This window comes from Hylobates moloch, unplaced genomic scaffold, assembly GCF_009828535.3.
Source record: "Hylobates moloch isolate HMO894 unplaced genomic scaffold, HMol_V3 SCAFFOLD_3, whole genome shotgun sequence".
Taxonomy (NCBI): Eukaryota; Metazoa; Chordata; class Mammalia; order Primates; family Hylobatidae; genus Hylobates; species Hylobates moloch.
In genome coordinates, this window is record NW_026652278.1 from 46,000,580 (window position 1) to 46,026,144 (window position 25,565).

General features: G+C 40.7%; 1 protein-coding gene across 2 annotated transcripts in view; it reads right to left on the reverse strand.

Annotated features, from left to right (window-relative positions):
* Positions 1-845: 845 nt before the first annotated feature.
* The window catches only part of PAPSS2 (3'-phosphoadenosine 5'-phosphosulfate synthase 2), an 89,180-nt gene continuing 64,460 nt past the window's right edge, over positions 846-25,565 (reverse strand). Inside the window, exons 8-12 of one of the 2 annotated variants that reach the window (XM_058436240.1) lie at positions 20,918-21,075; positions 7,197-7,332; positions 4,924-5,192; positions 3,329-3,558; positions 846-2,720 (exon numbers count right to left, since the gene is read on the reverse strand). In XM_058436240.1, coding sequence (XP_058292223.1) covers positions 2,582-2,720; positions 3,329-3,558; positions 4,924-5,192; positions 7,197-7,332; positions 20,918-21,075 — 932 coding nt within the window. In that variant the 3' untranslated portion in view covers positions 846-2,581. Of the gene's footprint in view, positions 2,721-3,328; positions 3,559-4,923; positions 5,193-7,196; positions 7,333-20,917; positions 21,124-25,565 lie in introns of both variants that reach the window. The other variant, XM_032137451.2, reaches the window with a different exon arrangement.

Below are 25,565 nucleotides of genomic sequence, written 5' to 3' on the forward strand. Positions count from 1 at the left end.
TGTTCATGTGTTCTCATTGTTCACCTCCCACTTATGAGTGGGAACATGCAGTGTTTGGTTTTCTGTTCCTGTGTTAGTTTGTTGAAGATGATAGCTTCCAGCTTCATCCGTGTCCCTGCAAAGGACATGATCTCATTCCCTTTTGTGGCTGCATAGTATTCCATGGTGCATATGTACCACATTTTCTTTATCCAGTCTATCATCGATGGGCATTTGGGTTGGTTCCATGTCTTTGCTATTGTAAACAGTGCTGCAGTAAACGTGTACATGTGTCATTATAGCAGAATGATTTATATTCCTTTGGGTATGTACCCAGTAATGAATCCCAGCTACTCTTGCTTGAACCCAGGAGGCAGAGGTTGCAGTGAGCCAAGATTGCACCACTGCACTCAAAACAACAAAACAAAACAAAAACAGGGTGCAGTGGGCCTGTAATCCCAGCACTTTGGGAGGCCGAGGCAGGTGGATCACAAGGTCAGGAGTTCAAGAACAGCCTGGCCAACATGGTGAAACCCCGTCTCTACTGAAAATACAAAAATTAGCCTGGCGTGGTGGTGCATGCCTGTAATCCCAGCTACTCAGGAGGCTGAGGCAGGCGAATCACTTGAATCCAGGAGGTGGAGGTTGCAGTGAGCCAAGATCGTGCCATGACATTCCAGCCCGGGTGACACAGCAAGACTCCGTCTTTAAAAAATAAAAATAAAAAAGACATGAATAAGGGTAAATAGTCTCAATTACGATGTTCAAGAGAGTTGCTGCTGTCTCACTCCAATTATACAAAGTCACAAAGCCCTTAAAAGTTGTGTGATCAACCCACACCCAATGTTACAGGCAGAAAAAAAGCCTTCACTCTGATAAATTTATTAAAATAAGAACAAGCATCAGTTGTACATAGAAATAATCATTTGCACTAAGCATGGTACTAGAGCAGAAGAGCAGCTTTAAATGTATTATTTTTTAAATCACAAAATATATCGGTTAAGGCACTATAATCCTGTCTCATGTTTTCAATAAATATGCTGGGTTTTTTTAAAGGCAATAGTGAGTAACTGATTACATGAGTATAGGCACTATACTATTAAAGACAAACTGCTGTGGCCATTGTGTGTAACTTATTCTCAAAAGAACTTTTGTTAAGATTAGCATTTTTAAAAAATTAGAATATGAAAATTGTCAGTTTTCTCTTTCCAATTTAGGTCTCTTCCAGAGAGACCTGTATATTAAAAGGTGCTGTTTCTTCACATATTCCTTGGCAACAATGAATTATGCATAAAGTAAAAACATTGCCTCTCAGGAAGTAAAGCCATCAGAAGATGTCTCAGAACAGCTTGAAATCTTTGGAATAGCTTTTTTTTTTTTTTTCCAACTGCAATAAAATCAGTGCAGTTCAGAAAACTCGACCTTTCAGCATCCGAGAAGGCAGCTTTGTAAGCACTTTCTGTTCAAGGAACTTTGTTAAGCAGCTGAGGGGAGTCTGACCCAGCTCCTGTGTTGTCTGGTGTAGACAGGGCACCAGACTGGGAGTCAAGTGGCCTGGGTGATTCTTCACTGCCACCAGCACTTCCTAATAATGGAAAATTTACATTTTGTTCCGGTGCTCAGCAGTTTACAAAGCACATACATGTGCATCATCACAGTTTGTTCACCTGTAAGATGAAAGGGTTGAATTCTTTGTTTTCTGTGGTCTTTTCCAGTTCTAGTGCCTTGCTAGTCTGATAGTGTAAATTATTTTTTATTACAGCTGACGCTGTTGCTGCAGTCAAGGCTATCCTTTCTGCAGGACACAATGACCACAGCAAAGAGCGGGAAAGATAACTTTCCACGACATCGCCACATTTTTTGACGTCCTTTCATCAAATCACTGTATGCTATTAAAAGTCACCATGTAACTGGAGTTACATTATTCACAGAGGCCATTAAGACTTCTCTTCTTATTGGACAATATAACTTTTGTGACAGAAATAGTCTGCACAGATCTCTAAGATTAAATTCACGTTATTGCACATTTTGCTTCTCCAGTCAGGTCTTCAGCACGTAAGATAGGATTACAACATTAAGGCTTTGTACAGCATGAGGTAAAATATCAGGAAGAATCTTGATGTGAGCCACACCTCTTTCTTTTAGAGTGAGGAAAAAAAAATTTTTTTTTTGGGTCAATTGTACAGAAGAGGATGCTTAATCTGATGATATATTTTACAACTGATAAATGACATTGGAAGAGTACAGGTTGGCAAGACATGCTGGAAAATATATTCACTTTTCAGCAGGTAACTAGACACATGGTCAAACAAAGCCTTAAGAAATCTGGGACCTGCCTGCTCAGATGCAGTAGAAAATACACAGAGCTAATTTTATTCTGAACTGTTTAAGAATATTGCTTTTACCTGCTAAGATTTGGTCTTCAGTTTGACTTTGTATGTATATGTGTGTGTATATTTTTTTTATTATAGACACAACTTTTACTTCATTATAAAAGATTAAAATGCATCATTGAGAAGCAATTTAATACAAAGCATCTAATCATAAAAATAGAAAAGGTAATCAAAGAGCACTTCAGAAAGAAACTCTGGAGCCAAAGGCATTAGTTCTTCTCCAGGGACCTGTAATAATCTGTCAGGACCTTCCATGCTTTGGGGGCCATGAAGCCATCTGGGGGATTCTCTCCTTCCCGGGCGAGCTTCCTCATTCGAGTTCCTGAGATGAAGTCAAACTCATTGTGCCTGTTACAGGGTGGCAACAAAGAACTCAGTGTAGGTAAATGATATCTGCCTTAAGGATTCCTGGAGTAGGTTATAGTTTTTGAGACCCATGTTCTTTCTGTAAAATGCTGCATCTTCAAAAGTGGGCGGTCCTCTAAATAAATCTTCAGGAACTTGCAGAAGAAAAGGGAAATAATGGCAGCTATCTATCTATTTAGTATTTACCATGCACCTATACTGTTACTGGGAAGTGTCTTGAGGCCAGAGTCTGTCTTCTGTTTCTCTGCCTACTTCTGTGAGCCCTCAGCAAGGGGAGCAAGTGCGCCATAAATATTCATTGCAATCTCTTTCTATGTTGCTTCCTTTCGCTTAGTGTGCCAGGCACTCCGTGCATGCTCGAGAATGCATGTTGAAAGAGAAATATTTGTGGACCATCTACTATATGCAAAAGACTGTAGTACAATTATAGGGTTCATAAGATGTATAAGACCATGTCTTGACTCTCAAGGGACTCAGTCCACTTGGGAGCATGTGGCAATGCACTGGAGAGTTTTTCAAAGGGCCCAAATTCTGCCTCATCATTTCTATTATACAGATGTTGATAAAAGAATTTTCCTCTGAAAACCTACCTTGCTGGATCATAGAAGTCCATGGCTTTTTTGGCTTTGTTGTAGGCAGCCACTCGGAATGGAATGATTTCCACAGAGGTGAGGCCAGGGGCCATGCTCAAGACCTTGCCCCCATGAGTGGGTTCATACAGATCCTTCTTGGTTTCAGGATGGGGCATTCCTGCAGGGTCCCTCCCCACAATGTAGAAATTGGCCCCCGCAATCATCCGGGACCTGCAGTGCCACTGGACCTAGAAAATGTCCATAAGGGACATGCTGGTCATTGTGGGTCAAATCTGTAGGTCATGGTTTATGGAGACACCTTTATTCTGCTTTAAAAGTAATTCAGCAATGTGAGTCTACTAAGAATTGCAAGAAAATCACTGAGGTTCTAAGACTCCATGCACTCTTCATGCTTTGTTATATTAGGTAGGATAGGAGCTCTAAAGATAAGATTCCTCCCTCATAACTCAAGGTTGTATTTCTTCATCTCCAAACAGGCTAGCAGGACAAGAACACTCAAATCTTACTATTCTACAGAACTATGTGGATTTTACTTTCCAGTGCCTCCCTATTCACAATAAATTGCAGTTTAAAGGAAATTACAAACTCCAGTATCTCATTATCAGACTGCCATTAATGAGCTAATTACCTTTCACATGCAGATGCCGATTTCAGTTCAACATAACACTTGCCCTCTTTAAAGCTCAGATAGTGATACAAAGGATGGAAAGGAGAGCTAGGGGCCTGGAACTTTGATCTGATTGAAGAGAATTAATTCATTAAACTCAGTTTGGGGCATTCCAAAGGGTTGAGACCCTTTCTATTCATCATACTTGCGGCCAACTCGTTCAAATCCACTACACTGGTGGTGCAGTGGGACAAAGAAAATATCTGTTTGATAAGCTCACTGTGTTATGATAAAAGGGTGACATTTATCTTTTAAAGATATCTCTCCTAATGAAGCTCACAGGGCATGGAGAGTAACTGGAACTTCTGAAATTGAATATTAGGTTAGATACAACTTGCCCTATAGCCCAGTTAAGTTTCATTAGCCACCTCATTCACTTGCCAACTTCCATATTCTCAAAGGCAATGTATAATAGGTTTGATTTGATGTTTCTAGCATTTTTCTTTTTTTTTTTTTTTTTTTTGGAGACGGAGTCTCGCTCTGTTGCCCAGGCTGGAGTGGAGTGGCATGATCTCGGCTCACTGCAACCTCCACCTCCCAGGTTGAAGCAATTCTCCTGCCTCAGCTTCCCAAGTAGCTGGGATTGCAGGGGCATGCCACCACACCCGGCTAATTTTTGTATTTTTAGTAGAGACAGGGTTTCATTATGTTGGTCAGGCTGGCCTGGAACTCCTGACCTTGTGATCTGCCCACCTTGGCCCCCCAAAGTGCTGGGATTACAGGTGAGAGCCACTGCGCCTGGCCTTCTAGCATTTTTCAAATACTAAGTGGAAACATAATTAAGCTGGATAAAGAAGAGACACCAGAACATTCCAGAATCTGCTCATGAGGAAGCAGAAAGGATCCCAGAGACTCATTTACTCTTCTGTGTAAAGTCTGAGTCTGAATTCCTGAGTCTCAAAGCCCAGCTCTGGGAATTGCTCACCTCTGTGGGGCCAGCATATAACATGGGAGACGGAAAGATGGCAACAATGGTTGACTTGGGATCCAGGACCCCTTCCTCGAGCACAGCCGCGTGCTGCTTCATCCGCCAGTCCAGAGGCACATCGTCATCCTTGGTCCAGCCGCCCAGAGGGTGTAGCAGGAGGACCGGGTGCTTGTAGCCCCTCTCTAGGAGCCTGCGGCGAGTGTCCTGCATCAACAGAGCATGGCCATTGTGGACAGGATTGCGCAACTGGAATGCAAACACCGCATCTGGGAGAGGAAAGCAGAAGAAGGAAGGTCACAGAAACACATGGTGTCATTTCTCCACAAGAACAGAAAGGACAGAGCTCTGTTAATTGTTCCGTGCATTCATTATCCACTGGCTTTTTTTTTTTTTTTTTTTTTTTTTAAATAATCTCACTCTGTTGCCCAGGCTGGAGTGCAGTGAGCAATCTCGGGTCACTGCAACCTCCGCCTCCAGGATTCAAGAGATTCTCCTGCCTTAGCCTCCTGAGTAGCTGGGATTACAGGCATGTGCCACCACACCCGGCTAATTTTTGTATTTTTAGTAGACTTAGGGTTTCGCCATGTTGGCCAGGCTGGTCTCAAACTCCTAACCTCAAGTGATCTGCCTGCCTCAGCCTCCCAAAGTGTTGGGATTACAGGCGTGAGCCACTGCACCCAGCCTATCCACTGGCTTCTGATAATCAGCTGGAGAATACACCTGGGTCTTTAGAGGTGTTAATCCAGCACTAACCAACACCAGACAGCTGAGACAGGGCTGAGATGCAGAGGCAGGAAGCTGCTTAGGGAGAGCCTAACTCAGGAATGAAAAGATTTGTTGCCAGGACCTTTCCTGTACACCAAGGCTCAGGCAGGGCCGGTGTTAATTAGTCCTCTTGTACCAAGAAGCCTAGAGGGAGGTGAATAACTGTAAGGAATGTTTTCTGGGGCCTGTGGAAGGGGCAACAATCTAAAGATATAAAAAAATTTTGCCTTTAAAGAAATCTCCAAAACTACTCCACTTAGTGATGGACTCCTGAGAGCCTTAATTTTTTTTTCTGATAATGAAATAATTTTTATGTCTATAATATTGAAAATGAATACTTTCCATATTATAATGAAAAACAAGAAATACAGAAAAGCCCAAAATAGAATATAAAAATCACCAATCCTGTTATTACTTTTTCTCCCTCTTTTTCAAAATGTATACAATAAAGAGTAAAAATCTCTTAGTCCAAACTCCATCCCCAAGAGGTAGCCACTGTAATCTGCAGTTTGGAGCATGTGCTGCCACAGACTTTTCTGCCTCTATACACAGAAGTAGGTTAGGGATTTTAGAATTATGACTATATTTCATTTTGTTTTCCAGAACATGATTATGCTCTACATATTGTTCTGCAATTTGCTTTTTCACTTAATAAATACACTTTAGGTATCTCTATCAGTGAATATTTTGAACTGTTGAATAGTGTTCTAATATATGGTTCTAATATATAGTACAACTTTATAAAACTGTTTCCATATTATAGACATACCAATAGAAGATGTTTTCAGGTATTTTTAACTATAAAAATGCTGAAGCCAGGCATGATGGTGGCTCATGCCTGTAATCCCAGCACTTTGGGAGGCTGAGGCGGGGAGATTGCTTGAGCCCAGGAGTTCAAGACCAGCCTGGAAAACATAGTGAGACCCATTTCTACAAAAATATGTAAAAATTAGCAGAGTATGGTGGCATGTGCCTTGTAGTCCCAACTACTTGTGAGGTTAAGGCGGGAGGATTACTTGAGCCCAGGAGGTTGAGGCTGCAGTGAGCTATTGTCATGCCACTGCACTCCAGCCTGGGTGACAGGGTGAGACCTGTCTCTTAAAAAAAGAAAATGCTGATTCCTGGTATCCTTAATTCTTTAATCAGAGGGTGGTAAGGGAATATTAATAAATGCACTAGGGGCCGGGTGCAGTGGCTCACACCTGTAATGCCAGCACTTTGGGAGGCCAAGGTAGGTGGATCACCTGAGGTCAGGAGTTTGAGACCAGCCTGACCAACATGTTGAAACTCTGTCTCTACTAAAAATACAAAAATTAGCTGGGCGTGGTGGCAGGCGCCTGTAATCCGAGCTACTCAGGAGGCTGAGGCAGCAGAATTACTTGAACCTGGGAGGCAGAGGTTGCAGTGAGCTGAGATCGCACCATTGCACTCCAGCCTGGGTGACAGAGCAAGACACCATCTCAAATAAATAAATAAATAAAATGCACTAAGGCCAGCTTACATACCAGCATTCATTTCTTTACATTTCTGTTTGAGCTCCAGAGGTGTCAGACGGTATTGGTCCAGCCCATCATTCCACCTTATTTTCTCCAGCACCTGAAGGTCTCCACCAACTAGCCAGTCCCCACTTTCCATTACCATCTAGAAAGAACATTGTTATGATTGCTAATGATTAATTGTGATTTCTATTTTATCTGAAAATTTTTCTCCTTTTAGACCAATCTAGGGTTACAGTTAAAGAACTGCCTTCAGTTCTTTAGTATTTCTGGCACAGTATTTCTCAAACTTTTTGGTCTGTAGGACCTGTTATGTTCTTAAAAAATTATTGAGTATCCCCCACCATGAGCTTTCATTTATGTGGGTTATAGCTATCATTACTTTTCATATTAGAAATTTAAACTGAGAACCTTTAAAAATATTTATCAATCCATCTAAAGCTAACATTAATAAACCTATTGCCTATTAACATATATAACATTTTTAGTGAAAAATAAGCGAAATGTAGGGAAGTATGGTATTGTTTTACATATTTGCAATATTTTTAATACCTGACTTAATAGAAGACAGCTGGATTCTCATATCTATGTCTACATTTAATCTGTAGTAATACATTGTTTTGGCTGAAGTATAAAAAGGAAATCCAACTATAGGTAGGTAGCTGGAAAAGGGAAGAGGATTTGGATAGCCTTTTTGCACAATTATGGATATTCTTATTTGATACTACACCAAAACTCAACAAGTGTCAGTTTCTTAAAGGTTTAAGTTGCACTGTGGAATCTGAAGCCATATTAATGCACTTTTCATACTCCGTTACATTAAAAATCCATTGTGCTTTGGATGAATCATTTACCCATGAATGATTTTGCAATACCGTATATTGGCTAATTAGAAACTATGAGTTCACTGAGTTTGTAAGTCTTCCAAATGTTGACGTATTTCATTACAGGATTTTTAAACACACACATGTGTTAATATCACTACTAGTCTCATCACATGTGTTAATATCACTACTAGTCTCATCAAAAAGTTTTCTAAGTATTGGGAATCTGCCAAGTTTATGGTGGTGAATAAAAATTTTCCAAAACTGTTTTTCTTGAAACCTCAAGATTTATCATTGGCAATGAATACTCTTAGCAGTTTTCCTTGAATTATCAGGTTCACTTTGTTCATTTTGAAAAATATCTACCAAATAGTCATATCTGAATAACCATAGTTTATCACTCATGCTTTCAAGTAAACATGGTGATCCATGAAAAAAAATAGTGGCTAGTATTGCTTGTAGCACAAACCATTGTACAAGTACTTTTCCTTAAGACAACCATTGTACATTGGTATATGTAGCAGAAGTACTTTAATGTGTACTTCCTATTTTGTAATGGAATACTAAAAAGACGTGGACTCAAGGGCCAAGATTTAATAATCGCTTTTACAGCTTCATCAAGAACACTCTTGTGAAGCTAGCATTGCTTTCACTGCAAGTGCATGATGATGAATAGTGCAGTGACTATGGATATAGTTGTCATTGTCTCGAGTCTAAAGTTACAGCAGTTTTAGCCACTATTGCTTTTGTACCAGCAATTCAAATGTCAACACAGAGAAAAAGGCAAAGAATGTCTTACTATTATGAACACAGTTTTGAGCTTGGGGATTCACTAGAAAGGTCTTGGGGACACTCAGTTTTGTAAACCATACTTGAGAACTGCTGCTAGTACATTCCTAATACAGTCTGATGTATCTTAGACTATTTCCAATAAAGACCTAAATTAGAGACCCTGGGGGAAAAATCGGACAACTTGTTTTCTTCTGGTTAATTATTGTTGGGCACAATTTCTATGGAAATTCTCAAAAGAAGCAGCCTTCTTCAATTATGTCTGATTTTAAAACAAAAGGAAATCTCCAAAGAGCAGCAAAATGTAGCCAAATTCAAGTCTAAGGCTAAACATAGACTATAAGCTAAAACCCTATTTTTTAAAAATAATCTTTGACAAGGGTACCAGGACCGCTCAATGGGGGAAAGGACAGTCTCTTCAACAAATAATGTTGGGGAAACTGGATATCCACATGCAGAGGAATGAAGTTGGACCCTTATCTTACACCATATACAAAATTTAACTCAAAATGGATGAAAGACCTAAAAGTAAGACCTAAAACTATTAAACTCTTACAAAAAATATAAGGGAAAAAGCTTTATGACATTGGAGTTGGAAATGATTTATTAGACATGACATCAAAAACATGGGCAACAAAAGCAAAAAAAATTGCAACTACTTCAAACATATGTGCATCAAAGAACACAACAGTGAAAAAGCAACCTATAGAAAGTGAGAAAATATTTGAAAATCATATTTTCTGATAAGGGGTTAATATCCAGAATATATAAAAACTCCTACAACTCAATGACAAAAAAATTAACCCAATTAAGAAATGGGCAAAAGACTTGAATAGACATAACTTGAGATGATCTACAAATGGCCAAAAGCATGTAAGATGCTCAGCATCATTAATTATGAGAAATGCAAATCAAAACCACAATGAGATATCATCTCCCATCCATTAGGATGGCCACTATTAAAAAAACAGAAAATGACTGGGCACAGTGGCTCACGCCTGTAATCCCAGCATGAGCCAAGTCGGGTGGATTGCTTAAGCCCAGAGTTTGAGACCAGCCTGGGCAACATGGTAAAACCCCATCTCTTCATAAAATATAAAAATTAGTCTGGCATGGTGGTGCATGCCTGTAGTCCCAGTTACTCAGCAGGCTGAGGTGGGAGGATTACCTGAGCCTGGGAAGGTTGAGGCTGCAGTGAGCCATGATTGCGTCACTTCACTTCAGCCTGGGTGACAGAGACCCTGTCACACACACACACACACACAGAAAAGAAAAAAAACAAGTGTTGGTGTTGGCAAGGATGTAGAAAAATGAAAATTGGAACCCTTGTACACTGTTAGTGGGATTGTAAAAGGTGCAACCACTATGGAAAACAGTATGGAGGTTCCTCAGTGAATTAAAAATGGAACTACTATATGCTCCAGCAATCCTACTTATGGGTATATATTCAAAGGAAATGAAAGAGTCTTGAAGAAATATTGGTATACTCATGTTCATAGCAGCACTATTCAAATAGCCGAGGTGGAAGCAACCCAAATGCCCATAGACGGATGAATGGGTAAATAAAATGTGGTATACACATACAAGGGAAGATCATTCATCCTTTAAAAGGAAGGAAATCCTGTCACATGCTGTAACATAGCTGAACCTTGAGGACATTAGGCTAAGTAAAATAAGCCAGTCACAAAAAAGCAAATATTACATGATTCCACTTATATGAGGTATCTAAAGTAGTCGAATTCATAGAAACAGAGAGTGCAATGGTAGTTACCAGGGGCTGGAGGAAGGATGGTAGTTACCAGGGGCTGGAGGACAGAAGAAGAGGGGAGTTGTTTTTGTTTTTGTTTGAGACAGGTCTCACTCTGTCACCAGGCTGACATGCAGTAGCTCACTGCAGCCTCTACCTCCGGGGCTTACGCAGTTCTCCCACCTCAACCTCCCAAGTAGCTGGGACTACAAGCATGCCACCACAACTGGCTAATTTTTAAATTATTTTTGTAGAGACAGGGTCTCACTATGATAACCAGATAGGTCTCAACTCCTGGGCTCAAGCAATCCTCCAACTTTGGCCTTCCAAAGTGTTGGGATTACAAGCGTGAGCCACCATGCCTGACCATGGGAGTTGTTTAATGGGTATAGAGTTTCCATTTTGCAAGATGACAAAGTTCTGGAGATTTGGTTCACAACAATGTGAATATGCTTAACATTACTGAGTTGCACACTTAGAAGAAGGTTAAGATGATAAATTTTATGTTCTGTTTTTTACCCTAATTTTTTTTTTTAGAGGAACTACCATTTTTTAACTCACCAAGGATTTCACTGAGGTTAGTAGCAATCACTTTTCTATTCCCAGTCTCAGCTGAAAATGTGACTTCAGGAAAGGGTGGGTGTGAAGAGCACCTGGAGACCTCTAGGAGAACCATCTTCATAATGTCCCACACATTAGATGGCCCAACTCAGGCCCCCTTTGGTTGTGTCTATCTCATAAAGGCAAGGAGACCCTTGGTGGGAAGACCCACCCAGAGTCATCACCTACTCTTTCGATCATAATCAGGGTACCCAGAACTCTAGAGTTTCCTGCCCAATCAACTCTGAGCTTGCTGCTAGGGCCTGGGAGAGCTTCATCTCCCAAACTGTCTTTCCAGGGTGGACCACACACTCAGAGCAGCCCTAGTTCTGAGGGCGGGCCAAGCAGGGAGGGTCTGCAGAGGTTGTGGAGAGAGCTCAGCCATGCAGCCTGGGGTGCCCACAAATCAATCCAGAGGACCCACATAGCATAGGAAGAGGCCAAGCATAGAAGGAGAAGGGAGAGTTGGTGAAAGGCCAAGGGCCAACTCTCCACACACTACCATATTCTGATGCAGAACCCAGAAGTCTATATTTGAACCTGGCTTTCCAGTTTGTGATCAAGGCATAGTTGTCAAAGTGGAAGGATCAAACACATTTTATTTAGCAGTTTGTTAGTTATACATGTAACTTTTAAATATGATGTATGGATCTCCATTTGTATTCTTGCTCTGGGCTCCACAAATGTTAGGGGTGAGCCAGGGTTGAAGAATGGTCAAACTAATGAAAAAGAAAAACATGGCCAGGCATGGTGGCTCACTCCTGTAATCCCAGTACTTTGAGAGGCTGAGGTGGGTGGATCACGAAGTCAGGAGTTCAAGACCAGCCTGGCCAATATGGTGAAACCCTGTCTCTACTAAAAATATAAAAAATAGCCAGGCATGGTGGCGGGCACCTGTAATCCCAGCTACTCAGGAGGTTGAGGCAGGAGAATCACTTGAACCTGGGAGGCGGAGGTTGCAGTGAGCCGGGATCACACCACTGCACTCCAGCCTGGTCAACAGAGTAAGACTCTGTCTCAAAAAAAAAAAAAAAAAAAAAAAAAAGAAAAGAAAAGAAAAAAGAAAAGAAAAATATGGCAACCTTTGTTTTTTCTCTATAAGTTTAAATATTTTCCATCTGGTATTGAAGTATAATCAATTACAGAGCTGTGTCTGTCCTAGTCACTGACACAAATACAGCCCATCTTATTCCTCAGTCAAACATGTAATGGTTTTACAATCCTTCCCCTAATCAAACCCCATGTACCTTTCACCACTTTCCAAACACAACTTGGTTACCCGAAATGTTAGCAGAAAAGAGGGAGGCAAGAGTGAGTGAGAGAAAGCTGATTTGAAACACCTAGTAGGAAGACACGAAGATAGTGATGGTGGACCTGGTTCACAGTCCCCATTATGGCCAGATATTGGGGTTTACCATGACCTACATTCCAGAGAGGTTCAGAGAGTGGGGGATTGGGATAGAGCAGTGGCTCTAAACAGAGGCTGATTTAGTCACTCCTGGTGACATTTGACAATATCTGAAGATAATTTTGATTGTGACGACTGAAGTGCTATTGGCATCTGGTGAACAGAGGCTAGGGATGCTGCTAAATATCCTACATTGCACAGAACTGCCCTCTCAATGAAGAATTATCTAGTCCAAAATGTCAACAGTGCTGAGGCTGAGAAACCCTGGGGTAGACAGAAGGCAATTATGCAAGGTTTTTGGTTGTGTTTTCATGGCCTCTTTTCTAAACTCTGTGCTCAGTCAAATAATTCAACACGAATATTTTCAAATATCCATACCTATACATATACTTTCTCCTCATTGCTTAGAGTTGGACACAGCACAATTTTGAGAATTGACCTCCAAACCCCTAAGGATGCAGTAATTTATTCTGGACACTAGGGGTCCACCATATATTGCTCTTATCTATTGGTGAAGGGGGCATCAAACCAAATTCATCCACCATCCAGCCTAAAAACCTGTCTGTTTGAAGAGAAATGTTAAAACTATGTGTTTGGCATTTCTGGGATGGGGAGGGACAAGGGGCATCTCTATCCCTAAGGTGGTCCAATTATCGCCAGAACTGTGTCCAGCTGTCAGGAAGGGAGATCCAGAGGCTCTGCTTAATTTCCCAGGGTTTTGTGGCCTAGAAGTCCCCACCCCCTTCCAAGCGTCCTGCCAAAGACAGCAGGGGGGCCACAGCTAGAGGATTTGCAGAACTGGATGCACCAAAAGGAATGAGGAGCAGGCTTCAGGAGCCCAGTGAAGTAGCAAATAGGGAATTGGGCTCAAAATTACACACAAAAATGCATAAAGGAGAGGATAAGCTCAACCACTAGGGTAAAGACTAAGAAAGCTATGATAAATAGGGTCAAAGAGGCCAAGGAGAGGAAGACTCAAAAGAAACAATCTGGAGATGAGGGAATGCACTAATTGGAAAGGGAGGAGCAGCTGAGGGTGGGAAGGTGAAAACGCAAAAAGGGAGCAGAGAGAAGGGAAAGAAACCAGAAAGAAGGAAGGAAATGGTGGATTCAGGAAGATAAGGTCATGATGAAAGGGTGCAGAGAACAGAATCAAAGAGAAGAAAAACTAATGCCTACAAGAGGAGAATATATATATATATATATACACACACATTCATTTCTGTGATATCAGTCATAGTCACAGAATCTGGGGCTTTAAGGAACTTGGAGGTAATGTAGATTTAATGTCCTCATTTTCAGAAGAGAAGGCAGTTTTACAGAGGGGAAGTGGCAGAGTTCAAGTGCACAGAGCTTTCTTACCAAAGCCAAGACCCAAATCTCAGACTTCTGCAAACCAGATTCTTCTCACCACTGCACCCACTGCCTCTCATCAGTGGCCCCCATATTGACATTTCAGCTTCATCTGTCACAGGTGTGAAAGGGGCAAGTCCAAATTACTCTGGGAGGACAAAGATGGGGCACTCAGTCATGCTCATGTGTCATGGGACTCAGCGCTGACTTCTGAAAGGAGGTGATAAGGTCCGGAGGCAGAGGTGGAAGAAACAGCGTGCCAGGTTGAAGGATAAGTATGTGCAAAAGTCAGAGAGCACATGATCGAATGACCAGCTCTGGAAGGACTGGACAAGGGAATGTGTTAGCTGGTGGTGGCAAGAGGCTTTGCGGTAAATCGTATCTTAATAAAGAGGTTTCCAAAGAAAGGTTGAATAATTCACTCTAGCTAAAGAGTGGGAGATTAGGGGGGAGTAAGACATGAGAGAGGAAAGAATTGAAATTTCCTGACCCAAGATGGAATAGAAGAGGAGTGAACGAATTCAAGCAATACCTGAAAGCTACATTTAGCAGGACGTGGTGACTGAATGGACAAGGGGAAAAGAGAGAAGCAAGAATGGCATCCAGGTTTTGGTCACAGGCCACCATTTGGATGGTGAAGCTGTCACTAAGACAGGAGACATAGTAGGGGGAACAGGCTTGGGGGGAGGTTAAACATGTTGAGTTTGAGGTACTTGCAGGATATATGCAGGTGGGGCCATAAAGAAAATAGCTCCAAACAATTATCTAACTCAATAGTTCTCAACCTTCACAGCATATTAGAATCACGGGGAGTTTTAACTACCCACCCCTCAATAATCAGATCTGACTCAAAGCCAATTAAATGAGAATCTGTGAGGATGGGATCCAGTCATGGGTGATTTGTAAAGTTCCTCAGGTGATTCTGTTGATATAACTAACCATATGGTTTTCATTGTGGAGCTAAAGGCTATAAACTCTCATTCCCGTCTTTCATTGAGAAGTCATATTCTGTTCTCTTGGTTTGTACAAGAAAGTGTAGAGTGCAAAACAGGAGTAATGATTCTTACTTTCCTCACCAAGAGCATTGTGAAAAATAATTACTACTTGACAAATCTTTGGGAGACATGGATGAAAGGCAACAAAGCCCCAGCAAGCATTAGTTTTACAAGTTTCACCTGCTCCTCCTGATGATTTCATTTGAGTGCATGTCACATGGTTCTATATTTAGTGACGCCAAAGAGAGGCTTTGATGCCTTGAATGGAAGGTCAAGAATGACGTTGATGATAAGCTCTGTAACAAAGGCAGACCATTTCCTAGTGATTCTATTTTCCTTGCAAATATCACTCCCAGTGCCACATGGAAACAGAATAAGGCCCAGGATTATACTTTTGGAAGTAATTACTTTGGGAAGCTGTGGGGTTCTAAAAACCTATGTTAAAGTGTTTTTGTGGGTTTCAGAGTGCTAAAAAAGGACACAACAAAAAGAATTATTTTGCCAATAAAACTTGTGTGTTTGGTACATGGGACAATCTTCATCAATCTCTCTCACTTTTGCACAAAATGTCTGCAGGGTGAGTGGCTTTCTCTCTCTGGTTATCCAAGGCTCATTTCTCACCATTAGTTCCCGGGGAATGTTTATCGAGTCCTCCTAATAACCTAAAGGTACAGAATCACTGAAAATATTGTCAAAGACACAAGTCATGCCACCTTTCTCCTTGGCTTCTAAGAAATTCTAAAATTCTGAGTTCCATCTGCCAGCATGCATTGTAAGGCATGATGAAAAAAATACAGGCATACCTGAGAAACGTTGCAGGTTCAGTTCCAGACTACTGCAATAAAGTGAATATTGTAATAAATGGAGTCACACAAAATTTTTGGTTTCCCAGTGCATTTTAAAAGTTATGTTTACACTATACCATAGTCTATTAAGTATGCAATGGTATTATGTCTTTAAAATGTAATTTTAACTTTTCTTTTTTTTTGAGAAAGGGTCTCACTCCTATAGCCCAGGTTGGAGTGCACTGATGCAATCACAGCTCACTGCAGCCTCGACTTCCCAGGCTCAGGTGATCCTCCCACCTCAGCCTCCTGAGTAGCTGGTACTACAGGTGCACACTACTATGCCCAGCTAATTTTTTGTATTTTTAGCAGGGAGAGGGTGTCGCCATGTTGCCAAGGCTGATCTCAAACTCCTGGGCTGAAACAATCGGCCTCCCAAGGTGTTGGGATTACAGGGTGAGCCACCGCGCCCAGCCTATCTTAATTTAAAAATACCTTTTGGCTAAAAATGTTAATGATCCTCTGAGCCTTCAGAGTTGTAATCATTCTCCTGGTGGAGGGTCTTGTGTTAATGGCTGCTGACAAATCAGGGTGATGGTTGCTAAAGTCTGGGGTGGCTGTGGCAATTTATTAAAATAAGACAACAGTGAAGTTTGTCATATCAATTGACTCTTTGTTTCATGAAAGATTTCTCTGTAGCATAAGATGCTGTTTGATAGCATTTTACCCATGGTAGAACTTCCTTCAAAATTGGAGTCAATCCACTCAAAGGCTGTCACTGCTTTATCAACTAAGCTTACATAATATTCTAAATACTTTGTTGCCATTTCAAGAGCATCTTCACCAGGAGTAGATTCCATCTCAAAAAAACGATTTATTTGCTCATCCATAGGAAGCAACTCCTCATCCTTTCAAGTTCTATCATGAGATTGCAACAATTCAGTCACTTCTTCAGGCTCCACTTCTAATTCTAGCTCTCTTACTATTTCCACCACATCTGCAGTTACTTCCTCTACTGAAGTCTTGAACCCCTCAAAGTCATCCATGAAGGATGAAATCAACTTCTTCCAAACTCCCATTAGTTTTGATAGTTTAACCTCTTCCCACGAATCGCAAATGTTCTTAATGGCATCCAGAATGATGAATCCCTTCCAGAAGGTTTTCAGTTTACTTTGCCCACATCCATCTGAGGAATCACCATCTAAAGCAGCTATACCCTTACAAAATGTATTTCTTAAACAATAAGACCTGAAAGTTAAAATTACTCTTTGATCCATGAGCTGCAGAATGGATGGTGTTATGCATGAAAACAAATTAATCTCCTTATACATCTTCCTCAGAGTTCTTGGGTAACTAGGTACACGGTCAATTAGCAATGATATTTTGAAATGAATCTTTTTTTGAGTAGTCGGTCTCAATAGTGGGCTTAAAATATTCAGTAAACCACGCTGTAAACAGATGTGCTATCATCCAAGCTTTGTTTTTCCATTTATAGAGCACAGGAAGAGTAAATTCAGCATAATCCTTAAGGACCCTAGGATTTTCGGAATGGCCAATGAGCACTGGCTTCAACTTAAAGTCACCAGCTATACTAGCTCCTAACAGGAGAGTTAGCCTGTCCTTTGAAGCTTTGAAGCCAGGCATTGACTTCCATTCTCTAGCTCTGAAAATCCTAAGTGGCATCTTCTTCCAACAGAAGGTTGTTTCTTCTACACTGATCTGTTGTTAGTGTAGCCACCTTCATCAATGATCTTAGCTAGATCTTCTGGGTAACTTGCTGCAGCTCCTACATCAGCACTTGCTGCATCACCTTGTACTTTTATGTTATGGAGATGGCTTTTTTCCTTAAACCCCCTGAACCAACCTCTGCTAGCTTCCAACTTTTCTTCTGCAGCTTCCTCACCTCTCTCAACCTTCACAGAATTGAAGAGAGTTAGGGCTTTGCTCTGAATTAGGTGTTTTGGCTTAAGGGAATGTTGTAGCTGGTTGGACAAGACCACTCAAACCTTCTCCATATCTGTTAAGGAAACCAAAATATTTTACCCCAAAATATATTTCCTTGACACAGTTCAAGACGGCTATTCAGAAGGGCTGGAAAATACAAAAAGAGCTAAAAATCTGCCTTTTGTGGGGTACATTTGCATTTGAAGAGAAAATCTACATTGATACAGCCAGGCTTTCTCTAAGGGCCTTCCCTTGCTGGATCTAGGAAACATTAACTGAGACTCTGACACATTTAAAGGTCTGAAAGAAACATTTACCTCTAAAATGTCATTTCATCTATATAACAAGATCATCTTTGCTACCCAGGCCTTCTCTTCCCTCCCTCCCATAACCTGTCTTACCAGCATAACCTGATTTACTGCCATAACCTGGTTTTGGCCATCTTCTGAGCCTTCATTTTTTCTATAATCCCAGGATGGTATATAAGCTTCTCTACCCCATTGAGGTAAGGAGTGATCACTCTGCGATCTTCCCCCTGTGTGCACTAATAAATCTGGATGCCTTTTCTCATTAATCTGCCTTTTGTCAGTTGCCTTTTCAGCAAAACTTCAGGGGGCAAAGGGGAAGTTTTCCCTTGACCCCTACGTTGGCAATAAGGCTGCTTTGTTTTCTGATCATTTGTTAGCTCACTGCGTGTAATTTCCTCCGAGAACTTTTCCTTTGCATTTACAACTTGGCTAACTGGCCCAGGAGGCCTATTTCAAATTTCTTTTTCTTTTTTTTTTTTTTTGAGACGGAGTATCACTCTTGTTGCAGGCTGGAGTGCAATGGCGCTACCTCGGCTCAATGCAACCTCCACTTCCTGGGTTCAAACGATTCTCCTACCTCAAGCTCCCGAGTAGCTGGGATTACAGGCATGCACCACCATGCCTGGCTAATTTCGTATTTTTAGTAGAGATGGGGTTTCTCCATGTTGGTCAGGCTGGTCTCGAACTCCTGACTTCAGGTGATCCGCCCACCCTGGCCTCCCAAAGTGCTGGGATTACAAGTGTGAGCCACCGCACCTGGGTCCAGTCTCAGCTTTCTACATGCCTTCCTCACTAAGCTCAATCATTTTGATTTAAAGTGAGAGATGTGTGAGTCTTCCTTTCACTTGAACACTAAGAGGCCATTGCAGGGTTATTAATTGGCCTAATTCAAATATTGTTAGATCTCAGGGAATAGGGAGGCCCAAGGAGAGGGAGAGAGATGGGGGAATGGCCAGTGAGTGGAAAAGGCAGAACATACACAACATTTATCAATTAAGTTTGCCATCATATGGGTGCAATTCGTGGTGCCCCAAAACAATTACAATAGTAACATCAAAGATCACTAACCGTAGATTACCATAACAGGTCATAAGAATAGTGAAGAAATCTGAAATATCGTAAGAATCACCAAAATGTGACACAGAGACACAAAATGAGCACACGCTGCTGGGAAAATGGCACTCACAGACTTTCTCAGTACAGGGTTGACATAAACCTTCAATTTGTTAAAAAAAAAAAAAAAGAAAAGAAAAATCTGTGAAGCACGATAAAATGAAGCATAGTAAAATGAGGTATGCCTCTAACTTAAGAAACTCTTCAGGTTTTTTTAGTGCTAGTCCTGTGTATACGAATATCATTCCCAAAGGGTAGAAATAGCTGAGCTGACATAACCATAACCAAAGGCTGCTATTCTTTCAGTCACTGAGTAAAGATAAAATCCCAAACCTATATGATTATGACAGAGCAAGATTCCATCTCAAAAAATCATAAATAAAAATTTAAAAAAATAAAAATAAATAAATGAAAAAGCTGCTTTGCTTGCCATCGACCTTTTGTGTTCAGATAGAGAAGGTCTTCAGAGCCCACAAACAGGGGCCTTAAAAAGGTCTTTCCTATCTTGGAACATTTTGTAACAAAAATGACCAAAAGAAACCATCTCTTTTGACAGGGTCATGAGGCTGGAAGAGATCTTACAGTTATTTTGAGTCTGGCCTCTCCTTTTTTTTTTTTTTTTTTTTTCAGACAGAGTCTCACTCTGTCACCCAGGTTAGAGCATAGCGGCAGCTTGGCTCACTGCAACCACTGCCTCCTGGGTTCAAGCAATTCTCGTGCTTCAGCCTCCTGAGTAGCTGGGATTACAGGTGCCCACCACCACGTCCAGCTAATTTCTGTATTTTTAGTAGAGACAGGGTTTCACCATGTTGGCCAGGCTGTTCTCAAACTCCTGACCTCAGGTGATCCACTGGCCTCGGCCTCCCAAAGTACTGGGATTACAGGTGTGGGTCATCGAGCCCAGCCTGGCCTCTCCTTTTACACATAAAGAAACTGAGGCCCAGAGGGAGGGCATGGCTTGTCCAATCCCAGGCTTTTTAGAGTCTCCTGGGTCTGACAGTGCTCTCTCTTCCTGTGAACATGCTGAAGGGGACATGCTGGGAGATTTGAGAAGTCAAATTAGTAGTATATGACTTTTTCCATTTCCACCCTACTGCTCTTATCTTGGATGAGGGATGGTTTTAGCATTCAATCTCACATATTTTTCTTTGTGGGAAATGAACCACAGCCAGCAACTTCATAAAACCCCACCTCACCCCATCACCAACAGTAATTAGAAGCTGTGAAGGAAATCTGAGGAGTTAGTGTATTTTCCCTTTAGGCATGATAGACCCTACCTGATCCTATCAGATGAACACATTTTTTTCAATCTTAAAAATATCCACTGACAAAAATGTTATATCGTTCCTCTGGAAACTCTGCCACTATCTGTGCTGATTTTTGTTTACTGAGAGAGTATCATTGACCCCCTCACTGGCCACAGAGCATGAACTCTGAGTTCTTGTTTCAGCATTTGGTTGGGTCCATTCTTTATGAAGATACTTATGTTCCTTGTGCATTTTCAAGATGGACAGGGCTGCAAGCTCTGGTTATGGTTTTGTGCATAGCTACAGCTATGATTTTGTTCCTCTACTCATGTTGTCAGACTAAATTACTTATCTGATCCCATTTAGCTGAGGATGCCAGCCACTGCAGAATCTGTGCACTCAAGAGAACAATGAGACCAGACCTCAAACAGAAAGACATTTCTTTGCACCTTTCTAAAAACATCTCCCGAGGCAAAGCCTGCAAACCCTACCTTAGAAATACATTCTTCCACCTAATCCCAGTTTTTCTAAGTCCTTCACAAAGGAATTAAAAAGAGTTATTTTTCTTCTCAGTTTAAATAGCTCAAGAAAGTCCTTCCAAAGGTTTTGTGACTTACTTTGATATGGGGGTGTTTTGTACATGTTGTCCCCCAAACACGGGAACAGCGCTCCTCTTTTCTGTGTTCATAGAATTCAGCGTCTCGTAAGATAGCTACCCTCCGTCCACCATGTGCCAGGACAAACTTGCTGCACCCTTCCAGCCGTGTCTTATCCTCTGCAGAGACAGGCAGTACAATGGGGATGCTCATGTTGATCACGCCATCTGTGGAAAGAGCCACGTGATGCAAGAAAACTAGATATAAGGTGCGCCATCCTTGAAGCATGACTGAAATGTGCACAATGCCCCTTCCAAACATTGCCTTCAAGAAGCATTAAGACCCAAATCCAAGCAGTTGTGTTAGCTGCACCAGTTTCTCTAGATGCTATAATGACAAGTCCTTGAAGGGCTTCCCAAAGCAAATGGAGCATATGTGAAAAATGGGTTGAGTTTTAAATCATGGAGGTGGCCTCCATAAGTGATCTAACTTTGGAAACGCCTCTTTGTGGGTTCCCTTTTCAAATCTAAGTCCTGACCTCAATGCAGTAGGGAATTTAAAATTTTCCAAAACCCAATTAAATAAAATTAAGCTAGCAAAACAAACCAAAACTTTCTTAGAAATGAACCTTGTAAGAACGTTAAGCAAGTCTCTTATTTCATTATCTGTTTAGGCTCTATCTGCATACCAATACACTGAATTGGAAACAAAGAAAAAAATCAGATAATTGATATGAATCTATGGGAATGAGAATATGCATTTTTTGTATAGTAAGTTACCTATGACAGCTGTGTGTTTGTCTTTTTTAATATTAATCAACTACAATCTGGGTAATACCTCATTCACCTTTTTCTTTAATTTAAAATTTTTAACTTTCTTGGGCACATAGTGTATATGTTTATGGGGTGCATAAGATATTTTGATACAGGAATACAATGCATAATAATCACATCAGGGTAAATGAGGTACCCGTCACCTCAAGCATTTATCCTTTGTGTTACAAAAATCCAATTATCCTCTTAGTTATTTTTGAATGTACCGTTAATTTATTTTATTTTATTTTATTTTTAGACAGTCTTGCTCTGCTGCCAGGCTGGAGTTCACTGGCACGATCTTGGCTCACTGCAACCTCTGCCTCCCGGGTTCAAGCTATTCTCCTGCCTCAGCCTCCCGAGTAGCTGGGATTACAGGCATGCGCCACCATTCCCAGCTAATTTTTGTATTTTTGGTAGAGACAGGGTTTCACCATGTTGGCCAGGATGTTCTCGATCTCTTGACCTCATGATCTGCCCACCTCAGCCTCCCAAAATGCTGGGATTACAGGCATGAGCCACCGTGCCCAGCCGTTAAATTATTATTGACTATAGTCATCCTGTTGTGCTATCAAATACTAGATCTTATTCATTCTATTTTCTGCACCCATCTCATGCACTTGTAAAAAATGTATTTTCAGCCAGGTGCAGCGGCTTACACCTATAATCCCAGCATTTTGGGAGGCCAAGATGGGAGGATTGCTTCAGGCCAAGAGTTTTGGACCAGCCTGGGTAACATGGCAACATCTCATCTCTACCAAAAAATGTGTGTGTGTGTGTGTGTGTGTGTGTGTGTGTATACACACATATTTTTTTAAATTAGCTGGACATGTTGGCACGCACCTGTAGTCCCAGCTACTCAGGAGGCTGAGGCAAGCGGGTCACTTGAGCCCAGGAGTTTGAGGCTGCAATGAGCCCTGATCACTCCACTGTACTCCAGCCTGGGTGATAGAGCAAGACCCTGTCTCAAAAAAAACAAAACGAAACCCACTAATCTATGGGATCCCAAACCAGCAGTCCTCTTGATGTTATTCATGGTGGTTTCGGCATAAAATCACCTTTTTTTCTGCCTCCTGCTCCCTCTTTCCTAAATATTTTTTAGGATACTGGTAATCTCACTTATCTGGGAATCACAGGTCTTGCTAGCGCAACCACAGTTGAGAATCATCTGTCCAAAAACACAGAGGAGTGAAAAATGACATCAAGTCATTAACGCACATGTACTTTCTCTGGAGTATGACCCCCTCTCACCATTATGCTGAGTCTCTTGCTTTAAGAGGAATTTAAATAAACAGGGTGTTCTGATTTCTCAGTATACAGCACAGCAAATTAGAAGGCATCGAATGTGGTATTCAGAGAAGCCACATCTTTAGCAGCAAGAAATGTCAAATGACAGCTGGACCACAAAGGAAGAGACAGGAAAACTACTGAAAAAATACACATAGAAACTGTGATGGTTGATGTTATATGTCAACTTAGCTAGGCCACAGTACTCAGATATTTAGTCAAACATTATTCTAGATGTTTCTGTGGAGGTACTTTTTAGATGGGATTAACATTTAAATCAGTAGACTCTGAGTAAAGTAGAGTACCCTCCAGAATGTGATAGGGCCTCATCCAATCAGTCAAAGGCCTAATTAGAAAAAAGACTCATCTCCCCAGAAAAGGAGAGAATTATGCCAGCAGACCGCCTGTGGACTTGAACCGCAGGTCTTCTCAGGGTCCCCAGCCTCCCAGTTTTCGGACTTGCCAGATTCCACAATCACACGAACAAATTCCTTAAAATAAATCTCTCTCTTTCTGTGTGTGTGTGTGTGTGTGTGTGTGTGTGTCTATATATATAGACAGAGAGAGAGATTTATTATATACCTATATATAATACATAGATATCTATATATAACATACAGATATATTGTTATCTATTCAGATATATTTTTATCTATTCAGATATATATCAGAAATATTAGATAATTTAGATATAATATCTATATATTACATATAGATATCAATGTATAATATATAGAGAGATAAGGCTCTATAATAATAAATAAATAATTTATTAAAATAATGTATATATATAATTAATATATGTATAAATTAATATATGTACCTGCATATATAAATTTATTTAATTAAGTTACACATATTTTTATATCTGTCTATATAGAGAGATGCATATCTATATATAGATAGACACATAGATATGCATTCTGTTGGTTCTGTTTCTCTGGAGAACCCTGACTATGCAAGGTTCTAACACTGAAACTAAAATACAGAGTTATGGGGGTTCTTTAGTGTGGGAGCCAACAATCCCACAGGTCTCCCCATCTTCAGGGCACCATTACATTAGTGCCCAGTTTAATAACTGGTAATACTAATAATGACAGAGTCATTTTTAAAAGTTCCTTTATATTGAACATATTCTCTTTTTTTTTGAGTGAATACTTTTTTATTTTTTAGTAAGACTATTTTGAAATGTTTCTAAATAAGATAGTTAATGTGTAGTTGGTTTTCAGTCTGGGGCTTAAAGTGATAAAATGTGGCTTTCTAAAAACATCTCATTTCTCAATGATTCTAGATAATGTAAAAAGATGTACAAAACGGTGTTCCTCCTACAATGATGCCCTCACAAATATGCTAATCTCTCAATTATACTCTGAGATGAGAAAATGAGGGTTCATGGTTAAGCGTATAACACAAAAGAATATTAGGGACAATTTTGTGAGAGTTCTCAAGTTCAAGATTCAGAAGAGAATGAAAGGAAGGTGAATAAAGAAAACATTTAACTCCAGAGAAAACAAATGCAGTTATTTATGGACTTGAGGGAATGTGCCATAGATTAAGGAAGCCATTTAAACCTAACTTTTCAATGCAACATTTAGAAGGCCTCTGACAGAGTTAAAGATTAGAGTTTATTCCTTCGGGGCATAAGACTCCCCCTAGCAGCTATGAAACTAAACTTTCCAGGCATATCACTTTGCACCTTTTAAACACTCTCCAAAGGTTACTAGAACCTAAAGAATGTCACCGGAAATAGACAGCAACTGCTGGCAATAAAGGAATCCGGTCTATCATAAAATCCTGCAGTATACTTTGAGACCCTTTATAAACCACAAATTAGATACTGTGTACAGAAAGTAATGGTTTGTCATTCAAATAATTCTTTGTTTCAACGTTCTTGGGCAATTAGAGCAGCTAAGTCCTTTGCAGAGAACACTAAATTCAAAGTCAGGAGTTCTCCGTTTTACTATGTGTGTCATTCAACTTTTCTAAACTCAGCTTCCTCACTGGAAAAATGGGCTAATAAATGACATGTATCTCCGTGGGTTGCTGCAGGGGGCAAACTGTAAAGCACTATGTTAACGGAGGTTGCTGATGGAAGATAATTAAATCTACCGCATAGTCTAGTTGAGGAAAAGGGAGAGGGGCTAACAAAGAATAACCCCTTCAGAAATGCTGTTGTTCTCAGTAGAAAGCATGCTTTCTGTGGATTGCTTACTGACCACATTGCTGAAAGAAAGACCATGATATTTGCCTCTGCTTATAAAGAATGACTTGGCCGAAATAAAGCAAAATGCAAAGCAAAACATGGAGCAGGGTGCTGAAAGAACCTAGTGCTGCCTGCAACACGTCTGTAATGTTGCCTTCCATCAAGTACTCTGCCTTGAAATCCAAGGGATGTTTTACTGTTGCAGCCACCTCGTCTTGTCCACTAGATTCCTGACCAATGTAGCCTCTAATCTACCTTCACCTTGGCCTTGAGTGAAAATCTGAAATGAATAAATAACACTCCTTGGCAGGTTGTCTCAATAAGGAAGTGAATCCGTGGGATGTTATAGAAAGGAGTTCTGCCAAGT